Source organism: Siniperca chuatsi, linkage group LG1, assembly GCF_020085105.1.
Source record: "Siniperca chuatsi isolate FFG_IHB_CAS linkage group LG1, ASM2008510v1, whole genome shotgun sequence".
NCBI classification, from domain to species: Eukaryota; Metazoa; Chordata; class Actinopteri; order Centrarchiformes; family Sinipercidae; genus Siniperca; species Siniperca chuatsi.
Window position 1 is genome coordinate 35,573,268 of NC_058042.1, and position 22,235 is coordinate 35,595,502.

The window sequence follows — 22,235 nt, forward strand, 5'->3', positions numbered from 1 at the left end:
ATTTTGTGGTTGTGGCCTTCTGATCTGTGACAGCACAAAAATGAATTCCTAGCCAATTACTTTAGACCGGAATAGTTTAATTGGAAGTTCAACCAAAAAATAAATATAAAAATTGTCTGACCATATTTCTATGTAGCCATCCAGATATTTTTAGTCAGGGTTGTCTAATTTGGGTTGTTGAGAAGACTGCCACTACTATTAATGGGGTAATATAACATTTTTCTATGTAAACATGCATGCAAACATGCTTGTTTTTGTTTTACCTGTGAGAAATTCCACTCCTGCCTCCCTAAATATGGTCACTTTCAGAGTAGCAGTGGGTGATTTAGTTTTTGTTTTTTTGTTTTTTTTTGCCATTGCCACTGCAGAAGGCCTTTCTCAAGAATGTTTGTACTTTGGATGTTGAACTGTTTCTCTGTGTCATCAACTCTTAGACAAATGGTGCCCAATACATAATCAACAAATAAAACTCATAATTAATGGATGTAAACTACAAATGTTGAATATAAAAGCTCTGTAGAATCAAGATCCTTGTAGGATGAAGAAGTTTATGTATTTAAACAACATCTTTACCTTTATCTTTTGATCTGATCCTCTTCATTTCCCTGTCTCATGGCAGTTGTCTCAGCCATGCCAAGATCTTCCTTTCCCCTACAAAAGTACAAGGGAGACACGTGTTGGTACTAAAAGAAAAAACAAGTACTGTAAAGTAACACATACATTAAAAATTAACATAAATGTCCACCATCTCAAATACCTTTCTCCATACATGCTATGGATCTCTTGGAACTGTGGTGTGAATTTCAAGAAACAGATAGGACACAGAACCTTCTGATGGAGATAGAACAGTTTGAATATTAGCAACTGTTCCATAAAAAAAAAAAAAGTTAATTTACACACATACAAAAACATCAAGTACTATACCTGCCTACATCTCTAACAAACACAATCCAAGATTTCTGTTTAGTACTATTAACCAGCTTTTAAATCCATCTCTTCCTGTCATTCTTGCCTCATCTTCTATGGACTGTGAAAACTTCTTATCATTTTTTGTTGGCAAGATCGATGGTCTGAGGTCCAATTTTTCCCTGACTGTTTTACCCTCATCGCCATTGAGTCGTCCTATTTTACTGCCTGAATTTGCTCCTATCTCCCTGCAGATCATTTTTAACACTGTAGCTCATATGCTTCCCTCCTCCATTTCCTGTGATACAGTTCCCACAAAATTTCAAAAATCTGTACTTCCTGTCTTAGGTCCCAGTCTTCTCGCTACAACAACTCTCTCACACCCGGGTCCGTACCTGACTATTTTAAAATTTCCAGTGTCCAGCCACTTCTCTCAACCCAGCCAAGTTAGAGAACTATAGACCGATCTCCATGCTACCCTTCTCATCCAAAATCCTTGAAAAAATTGTCCCTCTGGGACAATTGCTGGGCCTGATAAGTGAAATTTATCAAAGATTTTATGACCCTCAACCAACTTCAGGAGTTGGTTGAGGGTCATAAAATCTTTGATAAATTTCACTTTGACTTTCATCAAAATCATAGTACTGAGACCACATTTCTAAGGGTGACTAATGACGTTCATATGCATGCAGACACAGGTGAATATTCCATCCTCATTCTACTGGACTTGACTGCAGCCTTTGATACTATAGCCATTTTACTTGATAGGTTACATCACTGGGTTGGAATTTCTGGTACAGCTCTAAACTGGTTTAATTCTAATTTCACTAATAGATATGTTAATGTTTGTATCAATAATCATGTGTCCTCCTCAGCTCCCCTGCTGTGTGGAGTCCCTCAGGGGTCGGTCCTCGGACCAATCCTCTTCTCATTGTACATGCTTCCTCTGGGTCATTTGTTGAGCCGCTTTAATGATGTGTCATATCACTGTCATGCCAATGATACACAGATCTATTTCTCAGCCAAACCCAATAACCTGAATCAGCAATCCAAAGATTGGATGTCTCATAATTTCCTCCACATAAACCCTGATAAAAAAAAGTACTTTTAATTGTGCCTGATAACTTTGCCGCTGTAGTAAATGTATTAAGACGCCTAAATGTGACGTTTCAAGGCGTAGAAAATCTACCTGACGAGTTAATGTGTCAATGTTTGTTGTGTTAATGTGTAGAATTATTGCATGTTAACACTACAAAACTCTACACGTTAACATGCATTTTAATGTAGTCTAAACATAAAATCTCTAAGACAGTATTTGCACTAAATAGACCTCCATAGTTGACCAGCACACTCTGGTATATTTTATTGCTCTTATACTGTGATTGGTGCCACGTGCGGTCTAAAAAAGCTTGTTAAATGGAACTTTGGAACTTTATCTCTGGCGTCAGTTTTTTTCACTGCCAATCACATAAATATATGGTGTATAGAAAGTGTTAAGTCATACTTCTCGCAGTACCTACGTTTCCTGAAGGCAACGTGATTGAGGACGGTCCTCAGCCTTCTTTTTTATGCTGTCACTCATGATTCCACGCCCCTCTCAGTTGATGCCACGCCCCCCACGCCAGATCAAGGCCAGAAGAAAGTGAAAAAAGATCTGAAAAAGAAAAAACTGATTTGAAATTGTAAAAAATCTGAAAACATAAAATCTGCAACTGAACAAAATAAGACTTCAAATACCAAAATATATATGTAAGTGAAAAATTAAAATAAATGATTTATTCTAAAGAATTCCAGAATTTAATTAATATTTAAACTGAATTTTTTTTCCCTATGCTTTTTATTTTGAATTAATTTTCAAATTTTAGTTTTTCAATTACAATTTCTTTTTTCATATTATCAAAACTATTGGCCCAGATTTGGATCCATAGTCCAGTCCAGTGCGATATGATTGAAGCAGCTAGTTATAGGCTATTTATTATGTAGGCTTTTATATTATTTATTAATATTTAACTGTTAATCTAGTCAAGGGAGTTTTTTGTTGAGCTGAACATCAGACTATTTATTATTTCCTCACATATAGCCAGGGATGGGTAGTTACTCGTTACAAGTAACGAAAATGATTGTTTGTTTTTTGATGTTTTTTTTACTGTTCTTTTACTTTTTACTCAAGTATGTTTTCGGGCCAGTAATCTACTTTTAACTTCGCTACATTTGCCATTTATACCTTCTTACAACTGGTCTGTTATCTACTATGCTTTTTGCAACATTAACCGAATGAGCTGTCATCCAAGCTGTGTGTGTGCGGTTACACAGGAGAACTTTAACCGGTGTGCTTGTGCCAGATATTAATGAGATGATCACAGTATCCACTTTTCATAACACATCCATATCCAAGTCCAACACGTTGTACTGTGGGGTGTAATGAACATTGCAGACTCTTGAAGCTGCTACCAGGGCTTTACCCTACATGTCCAATGGATATAAATTTCCACCTGAAGCAGTGAGAGAGAAGGAGGAAGACAGAGAATGGCTAAATAATCTTAAATCAAGGTCCACTTACTAGCTTTTTTCAGAAGTTTCAACTGCATCTCATTGTCTTCATCAGGAAATGGAGTTATTGGCTCAGTTGCCATGGAGTGAGATGATGACATGACTCCATGACAACTGAGCCAACAGCTCCATTCACTGATGAAGACTGTGTCATTGAAAGCTTTGGAAAAAGCTAAGTGGACCTTTGAGTTAAGATTTATTTTGTCAAACTACTATTCACGAGGCCAGAAGGAACCTTTATGCTGAACTCTTAACAATAGTGGAAACAAAGGATTCAATTCAACAAATCTGGCTGCTGAAGGGCCGACTGCTTGAAGATATTTAGCTGTAAAAAACTAGTATGGACAGAAATGTAAGTAGTTAAATTTTGTTGTGCAATTTAAAGACTTGATTTTTCTTTTAAGTACCCGAGGATTTGGCTACAACTTTAGAGACACTGGACACTTGTTGTGTGTTTGTGATATTAAAAACTATTTCATTTCATTTACTTTTCCTTTTGGATTTTGATCTTATAACTATTTGTAATGTCATGTGACATCACTGCAGCATACAAATATCTTGGTTTAAAAAATGACATCAGTTTACTTGCTTGCACCTTACAGGACTGAATTTATACAAATATTTATATAGTAAGAGATTTAAGGGACCAGTAATAAAAACAAGAGGCCTCCATTAATATCAATTTTCATGAAAACCATTTAAATTTTATATCAAGAAAAAATATTCCCTAAAATGCTATTAAATGATACATAGTCCATTTGTGTACCAACAGCGCTGTTGTTACTTAAAGTAATTTTCTCTCCCTCAGTTACTGTTGCTTTCTTTTGAGAGGCAGTGTTCACTTTTTTATTTACCACTAAATCACTGGTTCAAACTATTTGTGTGAAATCCAATAACCAAACTCTTTTCTCTTTTTCCTTTCTAACACTCTCCCTCTTTATAGCGCAACTTCGACTTTCTGGATCGCCAACCCCAATAACAACCTCATCAACTGTGCTGCTGCAGGCTCAGAGGTGAGTTTCTCACTCCAGCTTTTCACTTTCTCTTCTCTCACCCACCTCTCTCCCCCTCTCTACCCCATCCCACCATCTCTCTCCAGGTGAAGGTTTGTCTCATTACCACGTTGCCTGGTCAGATTAATGTCTATGTACTCCTATTAACTTCAGAATCAAGCAGACAGCAGACAGAGGCACTGCTACACTTTCACCATGATAAAGTGCCAATTATGATCATACTTCTGGAATTTCACAAGGATCCGTCAGGCTGAATGGAGTCTCATTTATCCTTGCCAATGTAATAACTATTCTCATTTGCATACCTGCGAAGAGCAACCCAAAAACAGACAGGCTGACATGCAGAGAGGCAAAGCGGAGGTAGCTGTAGTTATGTGTGAATGAACAAAAAATGTATGAACAAAAAATATCTCTACATGAATCAACACATCTGCATGGGTTCTTTGTTGTTCTACACTTATAGTAATTAAAACACTTTGACAGTCTTGACAGCCTCTTTCTATATATATATATATGTATATGTATGTGTGTGATCCCTCAGGAAACAGGTTTCTGGTTCATCTTCCACCATGTGCCTACTGGCCCCTCAGAGGGGCTGTACTCCCCTGGACACACTGAACACACACCTATGGGCCAATTCACCAACAACAGAGCCCATTCCAACTATAGGGTGAGTGTGAGGATGGACAGGTGCTGGGGGGTGGAAAGGGACTGGGAATAGCCAGAACATTTAGTGCCAGCCAGAAGTGCCACTATAAAATGTTCACACTACAATTACATATTCAAAACACTGAACCATGTCCTGCAACATTGTTGCACTCAGCAAAAGCATTTACATAAAATACACTTAAAAATACCATAAACACAAGCAGGTTGGTTGTTAAAAGTTTAAGACACTCTTTGCTCACACCTGGGTGCCTGGGTAGTCACATATATACTGTAGACAGCCTTTCCCTGTGCCTTTCCAGCCTGTCCCTTTTGATAGACCAGGAAGTGCTACAGGGGTAAGAACAAATAATAATAATAATAAACTTTATTTATACAGCACTTTTCAAAATCAAAGTTACAAAGTGCTTTACATGGTTGAATCAGGGTTAAAAAATTCCAGGACTTAGGCAAATACAATCAGGCATTTAAAAAATACAGCCATACAATAAAATAAAATAAACCCTCTATGCCGTGACCCGGATTCAAACCGGGGTTGTTGCGGCCACAACGCAGAGTACTAAACACTATACGATCACAGCGAGCTAACAGGAGCTCCCCAACCTCCGATCATTACAAATAATAAAACAGATAAGATATGTTGGTAATACAACAGAGTACTAGAATTAATCAAAGGCTTTTTTGAAAAGATACGTTACTATTAGCACATAATATATTGCAATAATGTTTCTGTGACTCTTATTTGGTGATGAGAACAAAAAAAAGATGTAATAGCTCAGGAAATTACTTGGTGTTAAAAATTAGACAAGTCAAGTGTGTGCGCACAGTAGACTAACTTTAGCATACTACCTGGCTACTCCCTGTTATTCTAGTCACTGCCAGTGATAGAGGAGTCAGTCACATGGGTAAAAGCCCAAAGCTGAAATGTCTTTACCATCAGCAGTGGCGTGTCCGGACTTTTTTGACTGGGGTGGCCCAAGTGGGGCACTGACTTATGCAGGGGTGGCATGAAGTATGTGTACACACACACACACACACACACACACACACACACGTTAGAATAGCATTAATTTCCCATCTCTCATATCTACTTTAATTACTTAAATAACATTACAGTATACATTCCTGTGTTAAAATTGTTTATTTAAAAGATAACTAGACCTACCAATCACAAAATAACAGAATGGCACCATACCAATGTAATATAAAGCTTCCATACTTTATTCTTTAAGTCTTCAAAAAGAATTGTACCTCCAAAAGTAGGTTGCATACAAAAGATAAATGTTAAATGTCTTATATGGCTCTGAAGAAACTGCAAGTCCAAGAAAATAACCTTCATGATGTCACAGTGATGTCATCAGGGTTATCTCAGGTTGGGCTAGGAGACTACAAATTAATAACAGAAAGCCTGCATTACAAACTGGAAGTGTGGTGTTTGAAAAACGTGGGCTTTTACCAGGCAATGAGGGTCTAATGGAAGACATCACCGAGTTGCATTGTGGGAAGTGTAGGAACCAGGGTTTTTGGAGATTGACCCATACTAGAGACTAAAGATCAGGATATCTCTGCCTCTATGGCTTTGATTTTGACTATTCTTTTTTAAATATGTCTCAACTGCATGGAAGTGCAATACTAAAATGCTTGGGGGCGACTTTATAATAGAGTATTTTTATGATAAAATTATAGAAGTCCTCCTAATGTTCATCTTTTGTTCATTCTTCATTAAAAAGCCTCTGAAGCAGTATTTAGACACTGGTTCACTAAATGTCTCACAGTAAATATAATAATAATGGCCACAGGGTTCCTGGAGTCCGGTTGCGCTGCTCTGCTGGTGACCTGAGCTCTCGCTTCTCCCTATGGGGATAATAAAGTATATCTATCTAGCCATCCATCCAAATGACCCAGATGTTTCCATGGCTTTCCAAGTCAGTATCACAGTGACCTAAAAATATTTATTGGTGTTTTTCCAAGGTGTTATTGGGGCTGAATGGGTCTAGGTTTTTTTTTGTTTGTTTTGAAAGAAATCTGTAATTTATCAGCATGTATTTTTGAATATTAAAAACCCTACATCACTAAGAGCTAAGGGGAGAGAAAAGCAAATTACAGAGTGTCAGATGTGACCTGCTAAGTAACAAAGAGAAGAAGAGCAATAGGTGAATAGTGAGAAAAACAAAATCGAGGCCAGACAACAGAAGCGGAGGATGAGATGGAGAGGACTGGAGAGAGTTTGGAGGTGCCTGCGGCATCAAGCTTGAGCAGAGAGAGATTTATGAGACGCTGGTAAGGGAAGTGTTATTGTTATCTCCTTCCTTTCTCTGCCCCAACAGTGATCTCTTTTCTCTCCTGTCTCACTCTATCCTTCCCTTCTTCACTTTTAATTTGGATCATCCTAATGGGAGCATAACTCATGTCAGGCTGCAACCCCAGGATGTTTGTGAGAGAAGTGGTTGTGTCAGGGCTGCAGGTTGGGCGTTCAGAGCAGCAACACAGCGGTGGTGGTTTTGTTTTGAAGCAGTAAACTAGCTGAGAATGGCTTTTATCATTATGACTATTTTTATTTTATGTAAAAAAAAGTTCTAGTATTGAGCTTTCAAACAAAGCATTGTATGTTTCCAGTCTGGTTATAGGATTTAAAGCCCCACTATGACAGTATAAAACAAATTTACATTTTTGATGACCGCCCTGCAGCTACCCACTTATTTAGTATCAATCACAAGAATACACTGTTTTCTATACAAATGTATTTATCTTGTATTTTGCTGTGTGTAATGGAATCTTTGTTCTGGAGGCACACATAATGCACATACTGTGGAAAACAAATTCCAGTAGGGCGAGAAGTGAGCAGGTCAAGGTTAATGGGCAGTTTTATTAAATCTACCACAAACACTGCCAGGGCCACCAAATTTAGCAGGATATTCAATAAAAATGATAATATAAATGAGAGCAGCTGCAGCTGATTTAATCTGAATGCACTGCTGCTAATTAAGACCTGATGCTGGGCAGTTCAACATGTGACTGGAAAGAACCACGAAGAAAAAGAAAAGTGGAAGTCATCTGCTACTGAGCCTGATTTATTGGTTAAAGAAGCCAATAAACATGTTACACAACTATACTCATGCACTCTTTCTGCATGAAGGGAGGAAATAACACTAAATTAATGGTTTCAGCTCAACTAAAATGTCAGTTATTGAATACAAATTCTAATAACTAGAGTGCAGCTTGAGTTGGAAGGCTGTAGAGTGCTTTCATATTAATTTCACATTTAAAATAGAGAGAAGATTTTGTTGCAGCCCAATAGAAAATATGATTGATTCAAAGTGTCTTTCACAAGGACAACTTATTTCTAACATTCCGTGTTCAGTGTCTTTCTACCTTCTGTTTGACTGTTTATTTTCCTTCCGTTCCAGGCTGGAATGATCCTTGATAATGGAGTAAAGACCACCCAGGCAAACAACAAGGACAAAAGACCCTTCCTGTCTCTGGTTGGAGCCAGGTCAGATTACTCAGTCCTGTAAATCTCCTCACCCCATAACAAACAAACACCCTGTAGGATGAGCTGAAGTCACATCACACCCACTATAATTCAGTGTGTTGGATTTGCAGTCTGCAATAGTCATGTTTCCACAGAAGGGAGTGTCACTTTAAATCTTTCTTGAGTAGAAGTTGCATTGAAATCAACTCAAGTAGAAGTACAAAAGTAGAATACCAGTCTGTGTAACATTTAGTCCCACGTGGTCAGTGTGAAAGGGCCAGTGTGTCATTCTGAGTGATCTCACAATTTCAGTATGAATAAACCCTACACACCAGTCCCTCTTCAGTTCAGTGATGCTCTTCAAAGTGTTGACATCTTGTCTTTCTTGGAAAGCTGACTCACAGATTGCCTTGCCTGAAGAAAGGTCAAAAGCAAATTGTAATGGAAAGTGGACCTGACTGGACAGGAACAGAAGAACTCTAGGTCACTCTGTTATTCATTATGACAGTATATGAACAAAATACTTAATGGCAAATCAATCAGTTATAATCCTTAAGATTTTCATCATATCAAACTCCATATGGAGCTAATAAGCAGAGTTTCAGGAGCAGGACCACACCTCAATCACACAACTTCTGACATTCCCATAAATATCCACCTAAACCATCTCCTCCTCTTGACCTCTCGTATTCTGCACCAGGACCGACATCATGCAACATCGCCCCGAGCACATTCAGAAAAGTGAGCTTACTTTACTACTTCACCCTACAAGCAACTTCATCCATCCACTCACCTCATCTCGAACGTGGACTTTGTCTCACTACCCCATCGAATGATGAATTGTTCAGACGAAATCAGGATAACCACATTCAAAATTCCATCAACCTCGCCAGCAGACCCAACAGAAAACCAAAGCCAAAAACTTCTCCGCCGCCACAGCACCTGAGACCCTGCTTCCGTAATCCAAAAGCCGTCCACGAAGCGAGTGAGTCCAGCAAGCCCCTACACAGTCTCTTCCTTGCCCACCTCCCTCAGTAGAAAAGAGAGGAAGAGGCAATTCAAGGACAATCCATTGCTGCCGCTGTAGTTCTCTGACTATAACAGGACAACTCCAGTCCCTGCCATCATCTCGACCACTATGGGCTCACAACACGTAGCCGGTCGCAGCGTCACCACGCTCCAGCGAGATCCCCTGACGACCAGCCTTCATTAATAAAATTCTGACTGGACTATTGCCACAGATAAAGGAATTGTTTTTCACATAACGGACAACAAAGCAAAATGCTTTCCAATGCTCTCATGCCAGTCGTCATACCCACATTTCCGTCAACACAGCACTCTTCCGGGTGGGTGAGCCACATTAAAGGGACAGTTTACCTATGTCGTTCAGCTCAAGACAGCAGAAAGGCCAACAACAACCTCTCATCATATCTTACACAATCACCTTCAGATGGAGTAACCAACACAGTAATTTTGGGACAATCCACCTCTCATCAGGTTTTTCTACACCAGCAACAGCAGCCTATATCATCCAGAGCAATTTACACCCGGATGCCAACGCCCCTTGCCACCTTCATCCAGCGACCATAGCAGCCAGCATTAGCAGGGGAACCTGGCACTGGGACGCCAGCTGCGCAGCCTTACCATGCTCCACGTGTGGTGCCCCTTCTCGCCCAGCCTCTTCCTCCTCTATTCCCACCCACACTAAGCCAATTTCCTCCTCAACCCATGCTGCACCAAATGCCAACCTCAACTTCATCTATGTATCATTCTCCAAAGGTGAGCCTTATTGCTCACTTACTATCAATCGCTTTCCATCTTTAGTGAATATACTAACCATTCCATCTCCCTGGACAGTCCAAGCCACACCGAACTCCGTGTTTGGTTGAAACTTCTCACCAAATGGAATGGGATGACCTTCTTCTACGACGTATAACTGACTCACCCACATGACATCCATCTGTACACTGACCCTGCTCCTTCTGTCGGGTTTGGGGGTTTCTACAATGGATGATGGTTCGCAGTAGAATGGCCTCGGAGCTCGCAAGTGAATGCCAGGTCCCTTCCTCCGCTTTGAGATCTACCCCATAACAGCCGCAGCTATTCGATGGGGCCACGAACGGTCTTGCACAGCCCATTCTTATATACTTCGACAACATTGCAGACGTAGACACAATCAATAACGTAGAAAAGGTTTCAGTCGTAGTCATCTGGACACTGTTTTCAGAATCAAGACGTTTCGGCTCCCATCCGGAAGTCATTCTCAATTGTGAAAAAATTGGACGGGAACTGGAAATTTAAACTACTCTGAGTTACATAAGCCCTGCCCTCAGGAAGGAATCTGCCTGAGTATCTGTTAATAGCTAGTTTCACCTGAAACTGACCTGAAGATGGCCCAGTTTGGGCCATCTTGAAACTATTAGGTCAGTTTCAGGTGAAACTAGCTATTAACAGATAACAGATACTCAGGCAGATTCCAGTAGTTTAAATTTCCAGTTCCCGTCCAATTTTTTCACAATTGAGAATGACTTCCGGATGGGAGCCGAAACGTCTTGATTCTGAAAACAGTGTCCAGATGACTACGACTGAAACCTTTTCTACGATAGAACACTCCTGGACGAATGAGGGACTACACCGTCACACAATCAATAAGTTCGCTCCAACGTCCCATCTATCATACCGTCCATGCATGCCTAACATGGCACTCTGTTAACACACCTATATGTTCGCCGCACAGCTCATGTTCCCGATTCCAATGCTATAGCTGACTCGGCTCAGCCCCTCTGGGGGATATAACAGCATATCACCCTCAACTGTCTCATCTTACTTGGAAGCTTGGAAGAGTTTCTGCTACCTTCACGACAGTATAACATAACCACCCGTTCTTCGATCTCAAAACCATAACGGAAATCCCAGCATAACCATGACAGATTCTCTCTGAGTCTGGAAAAGTGATTCTGGTTCCACCAGCACTTTCGCCACATACTCTCCTTGTCCGACATTCCTCCCGTGCAGTACTCTGGTGTTCACTCCTTCAGAATCATAGCTGCCACCTTGGCTCCTGCAACGGCATCCCCGAGCACTTAATACAAATCATGGAGCATTGGTCCTCTCAAGCGTATCACTGCTACATTCAAAGATGGTGTGGTCCTTGCTAGTGAATTGGAGCTAATTAGCAAATTAGAGTTTCAGGAGCAGGACCGCACCTCAATCACACCACTTCCAGCATTCCCAAAAATAGCCACCTAAACCATCTACTCCTCTTTCGCTCTCGTTTTCTGCGCCAAATGTTAAGTCACATTTGAAAATGAAATAGAAACAATGTAACCTGATTTTCCATTTATACAAACAATATTTAAGTCAATATGAAAATGAAATTTTCTAACAATTTGAAAATTAAAACAGCATTTGACATTTCATTTTCAAGGACTTAACCTGCTGTACTCTGGACAATATTGAAATGCAATAAGCAAAACAGCGCCCCCAGTCTATTGCACTTACATGTCACCATGCTGTTTTGGGGTCAACATGAAAATGAAATCTGTCAGTGATCTCATCAAGGTGGGTCTTCAGTTAGGACGTCACATACTTGAACATCTTCTGCTTTGCTCATGTGTAGTCCGCTTGTGGCAGAAAGGCGAGAAGGCAGCCGGGTCTCACTGACTGGATTACTGTGCAAAAACACAACTTTACAACTGTGTTCACTGATTTTGGTGAAACTAGTGATATGGGGCACTGAATTTGATGAATTTACTGTTTATCAGACAACAGCGCTGTTTCGCTCATTGCATTTGAATATTGTCAACTGAACAACAGGTAAATTGAAAAAAAAAATGAAATGTCAAATGAAGTTTTTATTTTCATTTTCAAATTGTTAGAAACTTTCATTTTCATTTAGACACCAAAAAAGCATGGTGACATGTAAATGTAAATGCAATAAACTGGGGGTGCTGTTTTGCTTATTGCTTTTGAATATTGTCCATTGTATAGCAGGTTAAGTCTTTGAAAATGAAATGTCAAATGCAGTTTTCATTTTCAAATTGACTTAAATATTGCTTGCATTAATGGAAAATCAGGTTACATTATTTATATTTCAGAGTTAACGTTTGAATATTGTCCACTGTACAGCGGGTTACAACTTTAAAAATTAAATGTCAAACAACTTTTTCATTTTCATTTTTACTCAAATAACATACATATGTGGAAAATTATAATGCTATTGTGGAATTGCATTTTCATTTTCAAGTTTACATTATCATTTGAATATAGTCCAGTATACACTTCCATAGAATTTAAATCTTTACATTTAATTCAACTTTTTTTCCCCAAGTTAAATATTTGTTTTGTTTTCTAGAGGATCATTCTGCTCAGTGAGAAAAGAGACAGATGAATGAAGTAGCCAAGCTGAGCTGTTGAGTGGAGTGTGGTAGCTTTTTTGAATAAATGTAACTGCCTTCTAAAGTTGGAGTCAAAGCTTAGTGCAACACACTAAACAACAACATTGCTAGTGTGTAAGCAGAAGCCATCAGTGCCTGTAGCCCTACTCAGGTAAATAAGGAGAAGCTGCCACAGCTCTCCAGTCTCAGTCAGGAGCATCCAGAAACACAAGGCAGGAAAGAAAAAAACTGGACTGGCCAACAGGACTCAGTCGAAACCAACAATTGTAATGAGTGAGATTAGTGGCCAAGGCAGAGACGAGTCTCAGGAGGAAAAGCATATTGAGGCCAGACTCAAGGCCTGGACCAGACCGGTTTGTTTGGCTACTCTGTAAACGGATAAACCAGTTACTCGCTTGTATTTCTGACAGAGTAGCTGTAGATCAAGTGTTTGTGGTCAATACATGTGTCATTTCAAACTGAACTCTGGGGCCTGTATTATTAAAACACACCAGTAATCACAGGTGTCACCAAATCAACCAGGATTGAACTCTGAAGGATTATAACTTTGACAGAAGACTTCTCTCTAACATAAAAAATGTTACAGGAATACAATAACAATGGTGTTTGTAACTTGTTACTTTGCAGCCCTGTATTTACAGCAAAGTAAATATCTTCAAATGCTAACACTGTCCACTCTGTGTATGTATGTGGTGCTGGGGGGTCGCTGTTGTATTGTAAAGGTATGGCCCCCACCAGGATGCTGACCCCTTCAAACCCAGAGTCCCTGCTCTCATCCACCACTTTGTAGCCTATAAGAACCAGGACCACGGAGCCTGGCTGAGAGGAGGGGATGTCTGGCTGGATGACTGCCAGTGAGTACTGCATGCATGGATCCAAAACTGAGCATTATTTTAACCAAGTAAATACGTGAGTGAATATGTTTGTCTGAGTGAAGTTTGTCAACTTTCTGTGCTACTGAATGTACTTGAAAATCCTCATCATGAGTTTCAAGTAGCACAGGTAATTTTTCTGCACATTTGATGACAAAGATGAAAGTGAGAAATTTATCCCAATATATTAACTTTTTTATCTCCTTCAGACTGTGTGTGTGTGTGTGTGTGTGTGTGTGTGTGTGTGTGTGTGTGTGTGTGTGTGTGTTCCCTAGAGACCTCAGACTGTTGCTGTGCTCACAGCAATAATATTCTCTCTTTCTCTTTAGATTTGCTGATAATGGCATTGGCCTCACTCTGGCGAGGTAAGACCCCCTCGCTTTTAAATCACTGTTCGTGTTTCTATGGACAGAAATAAAGGACTGCTGTTTGCATTTACTGGTGGCGATGCAGGACCCTCTCTCTCTCTGTCTCTGTCTGTGTGAGTAATTGGAAAACGCCTTATAAGGAGTCTGCTTAGGATGCACTGGGAAACAGAGCATTTTGATTAGGGGTGCAGTGGTCAGAGGTGGGAATTGGTGAGAAGTTTTCAACCGACTTTACAAAGTAGGGTGCCTACGGGTGCATACAATACGTCCACACTAAGCCACGTAAATTTGTAAACGCATCTTTTCCTCTCCGTTTTCAGCCCTCCGTCTCAGAGAGGGGGACGCTGCTGTAGAAGAGTTCAGTTAGCGGTGAGCTGACCAGAAATCTTAAGGCAAAGGCAGGCCCTCATGTTGCGGCCTTAATTCTTTGTTCTTTGTCGGTGGATTTGCGCAATGCAGATCTCCCCCGAGGTGCGGGCGAGGAGAGGAGAGCGGAGAAAGAGACAGAGAGCAGTGGTCGCTGATCCCTTTTATTGACCTGGTGACATCACGGGTCACAGGTCAGACTGACCAATGGTAGCTGGAATGCTGAGTTCAATGGCTCTCCTTTGTTTACAATACAAAGGAGCATACGGTCTCCTAATAAAAGTTCAGTTAAAGTCCCACAAATTAATGAACAAGATCAACATATGAAAAAGGTAGCACAGACACCGGTTATGCGTTTTGGCACAGAACCTTCATCAGAAAACGCTCTGATGAAGGCAACTGCAATGCAGCAGATGTAATGTCTATAAGGATGTCTAGCTGCGTCTGATTGGAACATCGGTTGTGCACGTCCTCAGAAATGAACGCGACACGTCTGCAAGATGCACATATGCAAACACTCCAGTAACACGCACAGTACATAGGCAAGTATGTGAACAATTCCGTTCACGACGCAGTCAACAGCACACTCATAACTACAGCGGCTTTTCTGGCTTGATGTGCTACTCACCTCATCTGAAGCTGTTTGGTCTGCTTGCTGTTAAAACAGAGAAACAGGCAGTCTTTTCTCATGCGTTAGAGATGACATTTGGCACAGAAATTACATACAGACAATTATTCACCTGTGTTTTGTATATTGGGTGGATTTATATTTACTTGGCCTCAGATTTTCGAGCTGTATTTACTCAACAAGAAAAACACAATCACAGTTTTTAATCATTTGAATAATGTCTTGATCATGATGTTTGAATAATAAAGAAAATTCTCACTGGGGGATCAATGAAACAATTTTACAATACCGATGCTACAACTACTTCATCTACTATTTCCAATGCTACTATCACTAAACTTCCTGCTGCTACTGCTGGCTCTAACTCTTCCTGTCTGTGTGTGCAGTGGAGGGACATTTCCAGATGATGACGGCTCTCGTCAGCAGGTGAAAAACTCACTGTTTGTGGGTGAAAGTGACAATCATGGGATGCCCCTACCTGACAACCGGATCTGGGGCCCCGGGGGCTCTGACCTCACTGGCAGAACCCTGCCACGTGGCATGTAAGTGACAATTACAGCCTATTTTAGCTTGTTGTTTTGGTTTTACAGCCCACAAACCAATGACCTGGATAATGACGGAATTACATACAAGGGGAGCTAAATTATAATTATAGGTGTTCTGTAAGCATCACATCTCAAATATGATCAGAACTAGAATAAGACTGAAAACAAAGATACCAGTGCGCATGGAAATGCGCTTCAATATAGTGAAATGTGTAAAAATACAGTGTTACTTGTTATATGTAACCTTGACGTCTAAATATATTTCCCTTTTCAGCCAAATTTACCCACAGTAGACATCGGGAGGCCTTTAAACCTCACTCATCGTACTCACTAGAAACTTTTGAATATCAAGCACTCAACCCTTGTAGGCTTGAAAGTTGGCTTTAAAATTGCTCATTCACAAAGAACAGAAGACACGGTCAGCTTTAAATAATGCCAGTTAGAACAGACTGAAACGCTGACAGTTTTTGCCAAAATATGGCTAAATACGCTGCTTCTGTGTCGTGCCATACACTGTACGTAAACTGTTTTTGGAACATAGCATAAATGGGCATATTGAGCATATATGGATGGACAGTGGAGAGGTTTGACAAGCTGCAGACATTTCTCTGCCTTGAAAACTTGTTGCTGATGTAATCCTTTATAGCTGACATGTATTCAAACTGACTGCAGCTGCTGTTCCTTATGAAGGAGCAAACTGAGAATATTTGACAGCCACTTTTAGTTGGCCACTTTTAGTTATCCCAAAGATATCTATCTTTGGGATAACTTCTATCTGGATTCTTCATCTTCAGCCTTCTTTGATGCAACTAGATGCAATGGTGTGCCCAAGTTCAAGTGCTCTCACGCTGTGCAGTGCTGAACATTTCACGATTCCTCTGAATAGAAAAGATGTTTTAAGTTCCTTCTTTTTTCTCCTCTCTGCCCCAGACTGCTGTTGCCCTTTTGAGGCCATTCTTTTTCAGTTTGTTGCAGCAGCGTTACCGGGCTGGCTTCAGGACAGGCACAAACCGTTGGGAGATGGTGGAGGGGGGCACCCATTCATTTTATTATTTCGACCTGTTATTATGTAGGCTATATCTTGTATTGCCAGATGGTCTAATGGTTCCTATTGTAGTTGTGCTTCATCTTAAATTTAAATAATGAATCATTACTATTATGATGGATGATCATTGGGCTGTTTTGGTGCATGATGCGTGTGCACGTAGCGCGGCGCTGCTTTAATCCTTAAAACACTGCCTTCAGTCAGTGATGAAAGTACACTCAAATCAGTCAGCGAGGCACAGACTCTAGTCCTGGATCAGGTTAACATCAGCCAACTACAAACACATGGTTCAGGTAAATAATAATGGTATGGGATGGGACATGAACCCATTCTTCTAGTGTTGAAGCATAGCGTAGTGGATGGACACATGTAACTACCCCAACCTGTAAACTTACTTTACACTGCACTATATCAACATCACACTACTTTTTGCTTTGCTACTAAACACTGAGTGTAAATCGCTAATGGGTTTGTGTGTGTTTCCCTGCAGTGACTTTCCTATCCGGGGCATGCAGATCTACGATGGGCCCATCAACATGCAGAACTGCACATTTCGGAAATACACGGCGCTGGATGGACGGCACACTAGTGCCTTTGGCTTCAGGCTCAACAACTCCTGGCAAAGCTGTCCGAACAATAATGTCACTGACATCACCTTTGACCACGTACCTGTGAGTCAGCTTCTGTGTGAAATACACAAAACACCTGGACTAATTCAACCGGAGACATTGGTCGAACACAGATGTTTCTTTGAGATTAAATGAAAATGGAAATATTCTTACTAACATTAGAGCAGCAAGCTTCAAAATGGCAACTGGGCTCCAGTCTCAGACTATAAAGGTACCCTTTTTGACCATGGGAGGTACTGTGGAGCAAATGTTTTTATGAGTGGGTCCCTGTTTTGTTTGTATCATGCATGAGCACACGGGCAATGTGATACACATTCCTGTCACGGTTTCATGCCACTGCGCTGATCGACTGCAGCGAACATGCAGAGAACCAGAGTGCCAACAAAGGCAGTGAAGATGAACACTCCAAGCTAGCAAACATCGATGTAAAAAAATGTAGGATTTAAGATATTTAAAAAATCTGTTTTACAGATGATTTGAAAGGAAATACATTCAGCACTGACCATGAGGTCATTTGTTGACATTTTAGCATTTCTTCTGAATTTATTGTTATCGGATTAAATCTGAAAATATTCATCCAAACCTTGCAGGTTTTCCCAACGTTAACATTTTAAAATCCACTGACTGTTGCTATAGTGCCATCATTAGGAAATTGATTCAACTATTTACTCAGGCCCTTTTTGGATGAGACGGGACCATTGTGCCATGTCTGGAGAATTTTCATTCACGAGAAGGCAACATTTTTTGAAAAGTAAAAAACAGAAGACAAATATTTTTTAACTCAGGACTGGAGAAACAAATCTGAAGGGACTCACACTGACACATACTGTATAAGTGTGTGTTTAATTCGTTTACAAGCCCCTTGCTGTGTAAAATCATTTCTCATGCATACAAAAGTGCCCATTGAATTGGTAGCTTTTGACAAAAAATGTAATTTGAATGTAAATTGATGAAATAATAACCTTCAAATGAATGCCTGTCACTCCATCCCTCTCCTGTAGATCACGTCTCGGGTGTTTTTTGGGGAGCCGGGTCCCTGGTTTAATAAGATGCAGATGGACGGGGACAAGACGACCATCTTCCACGACATCGACGGCTCGGTCAGCGAGTATCCCGGAGCCTTCCTGGTTAAAGACGACAACTGGCTGCTCCGCCACCCCGACTGCATCGACGTGCCCGACTGGAGGGCTGCTATCTGCAGCGGCCGCTACGCACAGGTGTGCCAGTGGGCGTCAAACTTGCTTAACATGCATCCTCACAAATCAGTCTTCACAAACACAAATCTACTTTCTGTTACACCCTATTCGGCATTGGTTGATTAAATGCATTTTCAGCATACTTGCCAACCTCCACACATCATGGCCTAAATCGGGAGACCAAACCTAAGCAGGGTATCTGGGGAAAATTGTTAATTTCAGAGGCTGTTTTCCTGCATGTTAGTGAATTTATGGAGTCATTTTATTGGCGAAATGTCGGGAGGACAGGGGGGAAGGGGGCATTGAAAAATGTGACTCAGCAGAATCTCGAGGGTTAAATATATGAGCAGATAGGACTGAATTTTCACATATATTTTTAATGGATGCTGTTGGTGATTTGATTTTCAAAATTGTAGTACTCACCTCATGGGTTTGAAAAGTGCGGGGGGGTGATGCAATAAAGCGGGGATAAAAAGGATTTTAAAACCATTTTTTAAAATTATTATTAAGATGGCTATCATGCTTAGTTCAATCATTCTGCCAGAAAAGTGGTAACTATACATCAGAAAAAGCTTCTTACTCGCTGCGTGTTTAACCCAGAAGCTGCTGATCACATGCCGGGGTATTCAGTTAGGCATGTAAGCTGTACTTTGAAGAATAGGACTGTCAACAGATAATGTTCCATTTGTAACTTGAACCACAACATATAAGAAATGTATCAAAATATGAAATATGAAAATATATTTAAGAAGTCACACACTGTCAACAGTTTTATCACGATCACTGTAAATTAATGAGTTAGCTTTTGTTTATGTTCAAGTCCAGTGTCTGGCACGCTTTATTATGAGGAGTACATTATGATTATACCGTCTCACTGTAACTCAAGGGAGTAAAAAAGGCATGAGTTTTTTTTAAATATCAAAATAAAAAAAACATTATGTAGCCACCATCTCATTGTCTTAAATTTAATGGTTTATATAGGAACCATAGTCTGTATAAAACATGTTTTTTCCCCTTTTGCCTCACTAAACAGTATTGGCCTCACAATACCTGTGCAATACTCACAAGACCTTCTCAGAGATCGCAAATGAATGACACCTCCTAGGGGGCTTCAAAGCTATTCAGTGTGCTGATAATTGTTTTCACAAGAGTATAGTTTCTCAATGAATATTCCACATTTGTCTTAAAGAAATGTCCGAACAAAACCGGCACAACATTGTCTTTCATTTTTTTAAATTCTGCTAAGATCTATGCAAAATGTTAACCTATAAATACCATATTAATATTTTCATTTATAACTATGATCTATTTTTGTTAAAAGTTTAGATCACCACTATATTTCCAATTAACATAGGAAACTGATGAATGACAGCTTTTAAGAATGTGCTTTTACGCTAAAGTATATTAAGTTTGATCCATTTTATATAACAAAATTGTACCATTACACCAGCAACAGTTTAACAGATTAAAATCATATCTTGCATTCATGAAAACATCAATATTAAAGGTTGCAAATTTACAAGTTGTTTTGTATGACTTAAATACACTTGAAATAAATGAAAAGATGCGTAACAGTAATTCTAATGAACCTATGGATAATAACCCAGTGTCATAATTTAAGTTGTTTATTGTAGTAAAGAAAATAAACTGAACTGTAACATTGGATATGAGGTATGTTAGTCAGTGAAATCAGTAGTGTTCATGTGGATAGTGTAGGATAAGGTAGTGTAGGATAAGGTGTTGTGGATTAAAAGTAAAACAAAATGCTTCGCAAAGCAATAGGGTGCAGGCGCTGACAGGGAGAGAGCCACGCTGGAAGCTGGGACTTTTATATCCTGTAGAGCACTGCGCCCAGGTGCTCCAGATCTGGTTGGATACTGCAATCAGCTCTTGGGCACATCAAAAGACAACATGGGTAGACAGAGTTACTGACAAAGCACACACAAGCAGACTATGCAGGGGCCGTCACACGTCCTAACTATACCTAACTCAGGAACTTCGCCCTACAGCCCAGCTACATGTCTTCACCACCGGCAGCCCTAACCGGCATGCAAACGGCACCCGTCCCGAGCAACGAGTGCTCTGCTAAGCTTGGCCGTCCGCACCAAGCCATATTACTGATTAGATTAGATAAGAAAAAGTCTCCAAAAGGCACAAACACGGCCGAGAGGTCAAGTTCAGCGACTGGCTGAGCTGAGGTGACCGCTTGGCTAGCAGACAGCAGACACTGACTGCGGTGATGGCACCAGCATCCCCCGCCTGTCACGCAAAGTGACCACGCCCATAATTATGCAGAACTTTAAGCCTTAGTATAAACTGGTGAGTTATAAAAAAATTCACCCCCCTCAGAGTTGTCATGGTACAAAACCGTTTTTTGTACCAGGCTGTAAACATGTTTATTTCTGCTGTGAAGTTGGGCATTTTAACATGGGGGTCTATGGGGACTGACTCCCTTTTGGAGCCTGCCTCAAGTGGCCATTCGATGAACTGCAGTTTTTTGGAACTTCCGGGTTGGCTTCATTTTTCAGCCCCGGGGTTGCCTTCATGTATCCATACTTAACTTTTACATTTAAACGTGGTAAAAGACCTCAGTTAATGAATGACATCAAACTTGCTGTTGTTGGCGATGCACACACAAACTGTCTGCGACTCACAGCGCGAGAGTGGGTCCACTCGATTACTATCCCCGCATACACTGGCGTTGCATCAGCTGGGTGGAGTCGCTTCGCGTTATCTGTTATAAATTTGTTTTTCGCTGCGTGAAAACATATGGCGTGAGAGCGTGTGAAAAGTGTCAATTGCGTGACGCTGTGTTCAGACAACAAGTCACTTTCAATGGAGGCCGGTGACATGAAGCCACAAACCGACGCCCGACACAGGACACGCTACAAATCAAGTTGAACTGGCCTCAACTTTTTTCAGCGCTCCAATGATGTGGTGACTACGTCAACGAGCACTTGAGCAACACTTTAACGGCGACTCTGCAACGATGTAGATGGCCCCGCTTGGCCGTTTTGTAGCTTTGTCGCTCGTAGTGTGAACATAACATACGTCTCACGGTCAGTGCATGAGAGTTGGCAGCCCTGATATCGTGCCGTATCTTATGCTATGCGCTCGTTGACGTAGTGTTTAGCTTAGCTTAGCACAAAGACTGGAGATGCAGCATCTCATTTTATCTTTATTTTGTGTCTAAAGCAAGCGTATTTAACTTTGCTGAACAGCTGCAACTGTAGCCAAAAGGGACAATGAGGGGATCATCTTAAATGCTAAAAGGTAGCATAAGAGCAGCACAAGCAGAGAAGAGTCAGGAAGTCACCAAACTGTCTCAGTAATGTCAGTTGTGATGTCAGAAGTATCTATCTGAGATTTGCTAACAACCCATTATTAGCCACCATAAGCTACTGGTCATACCAGACCAATTAAGACTGTAGCAGCAAAACCACTGAGTGTATTGAACTGGGTCGGGGTGTGTTTTATTGCTTATGAATTCAACTTTTCATAGAATTCATGGAATGTTGTGTTATTTCTCGTTACATAGTCTCACTTAAACCACACATTGTATTTTAATGAGCTAACTCAGTC

The 22,235-nt window shown here is 40.5% G+C and overlaps 1 protein-coding gene across 5 annotated transcripts in view; it reads left to right on the plus strand.

The window, feature by feature from the left end:
* LOC122873908 (cell migration-inducing and hyaluronan-binding protein-like) overlaps positions 1 to 22,235 on the plus strand; it is a 214,188-nt gene that overhangs the window by 176,133 nt on the left and 15,820 nt on the right. For all 5 annotated transcript variants that reach the window (XM_044191249.1, XM_044191278.1, XM_044191259.1 and 2 more), the window contains 8 exons: positions 4,400 to 4,469; positions 5,011 to 5,139; positions 8,543 to 8,628; positions 13,727 to 13,858; positions 14,206 to 14,241; positions 15,625 to 15,780; positions 17,319 to 17,499; positions 18,459 to 18,674. In XM_044191249.1, the coding sequence (XP_044047184.1) occupies positions 4,400 to 4,469; positions 5,011 to 5,139; positions 8,543 to 8,628; positions 13,727 to 13,858; positions 14,206 to 14,241; positions 15,625 to 15,780; positions 17,319 to 17,499; positions 18,459 to 18,674 (1,006 nt within the window). The remainder of the gene's footprint in view (positions 1 to 4,399; positions 4,470 to 5,010; positions 5,140 to 8,542; positions 8,629 to 13,726; positions 13,859 to 14,205; positions 14,242 to 15,624; positions 15,781 to 17,318; positions 17,500 to 18,458; positions 18,675 to 22,235) is intronic.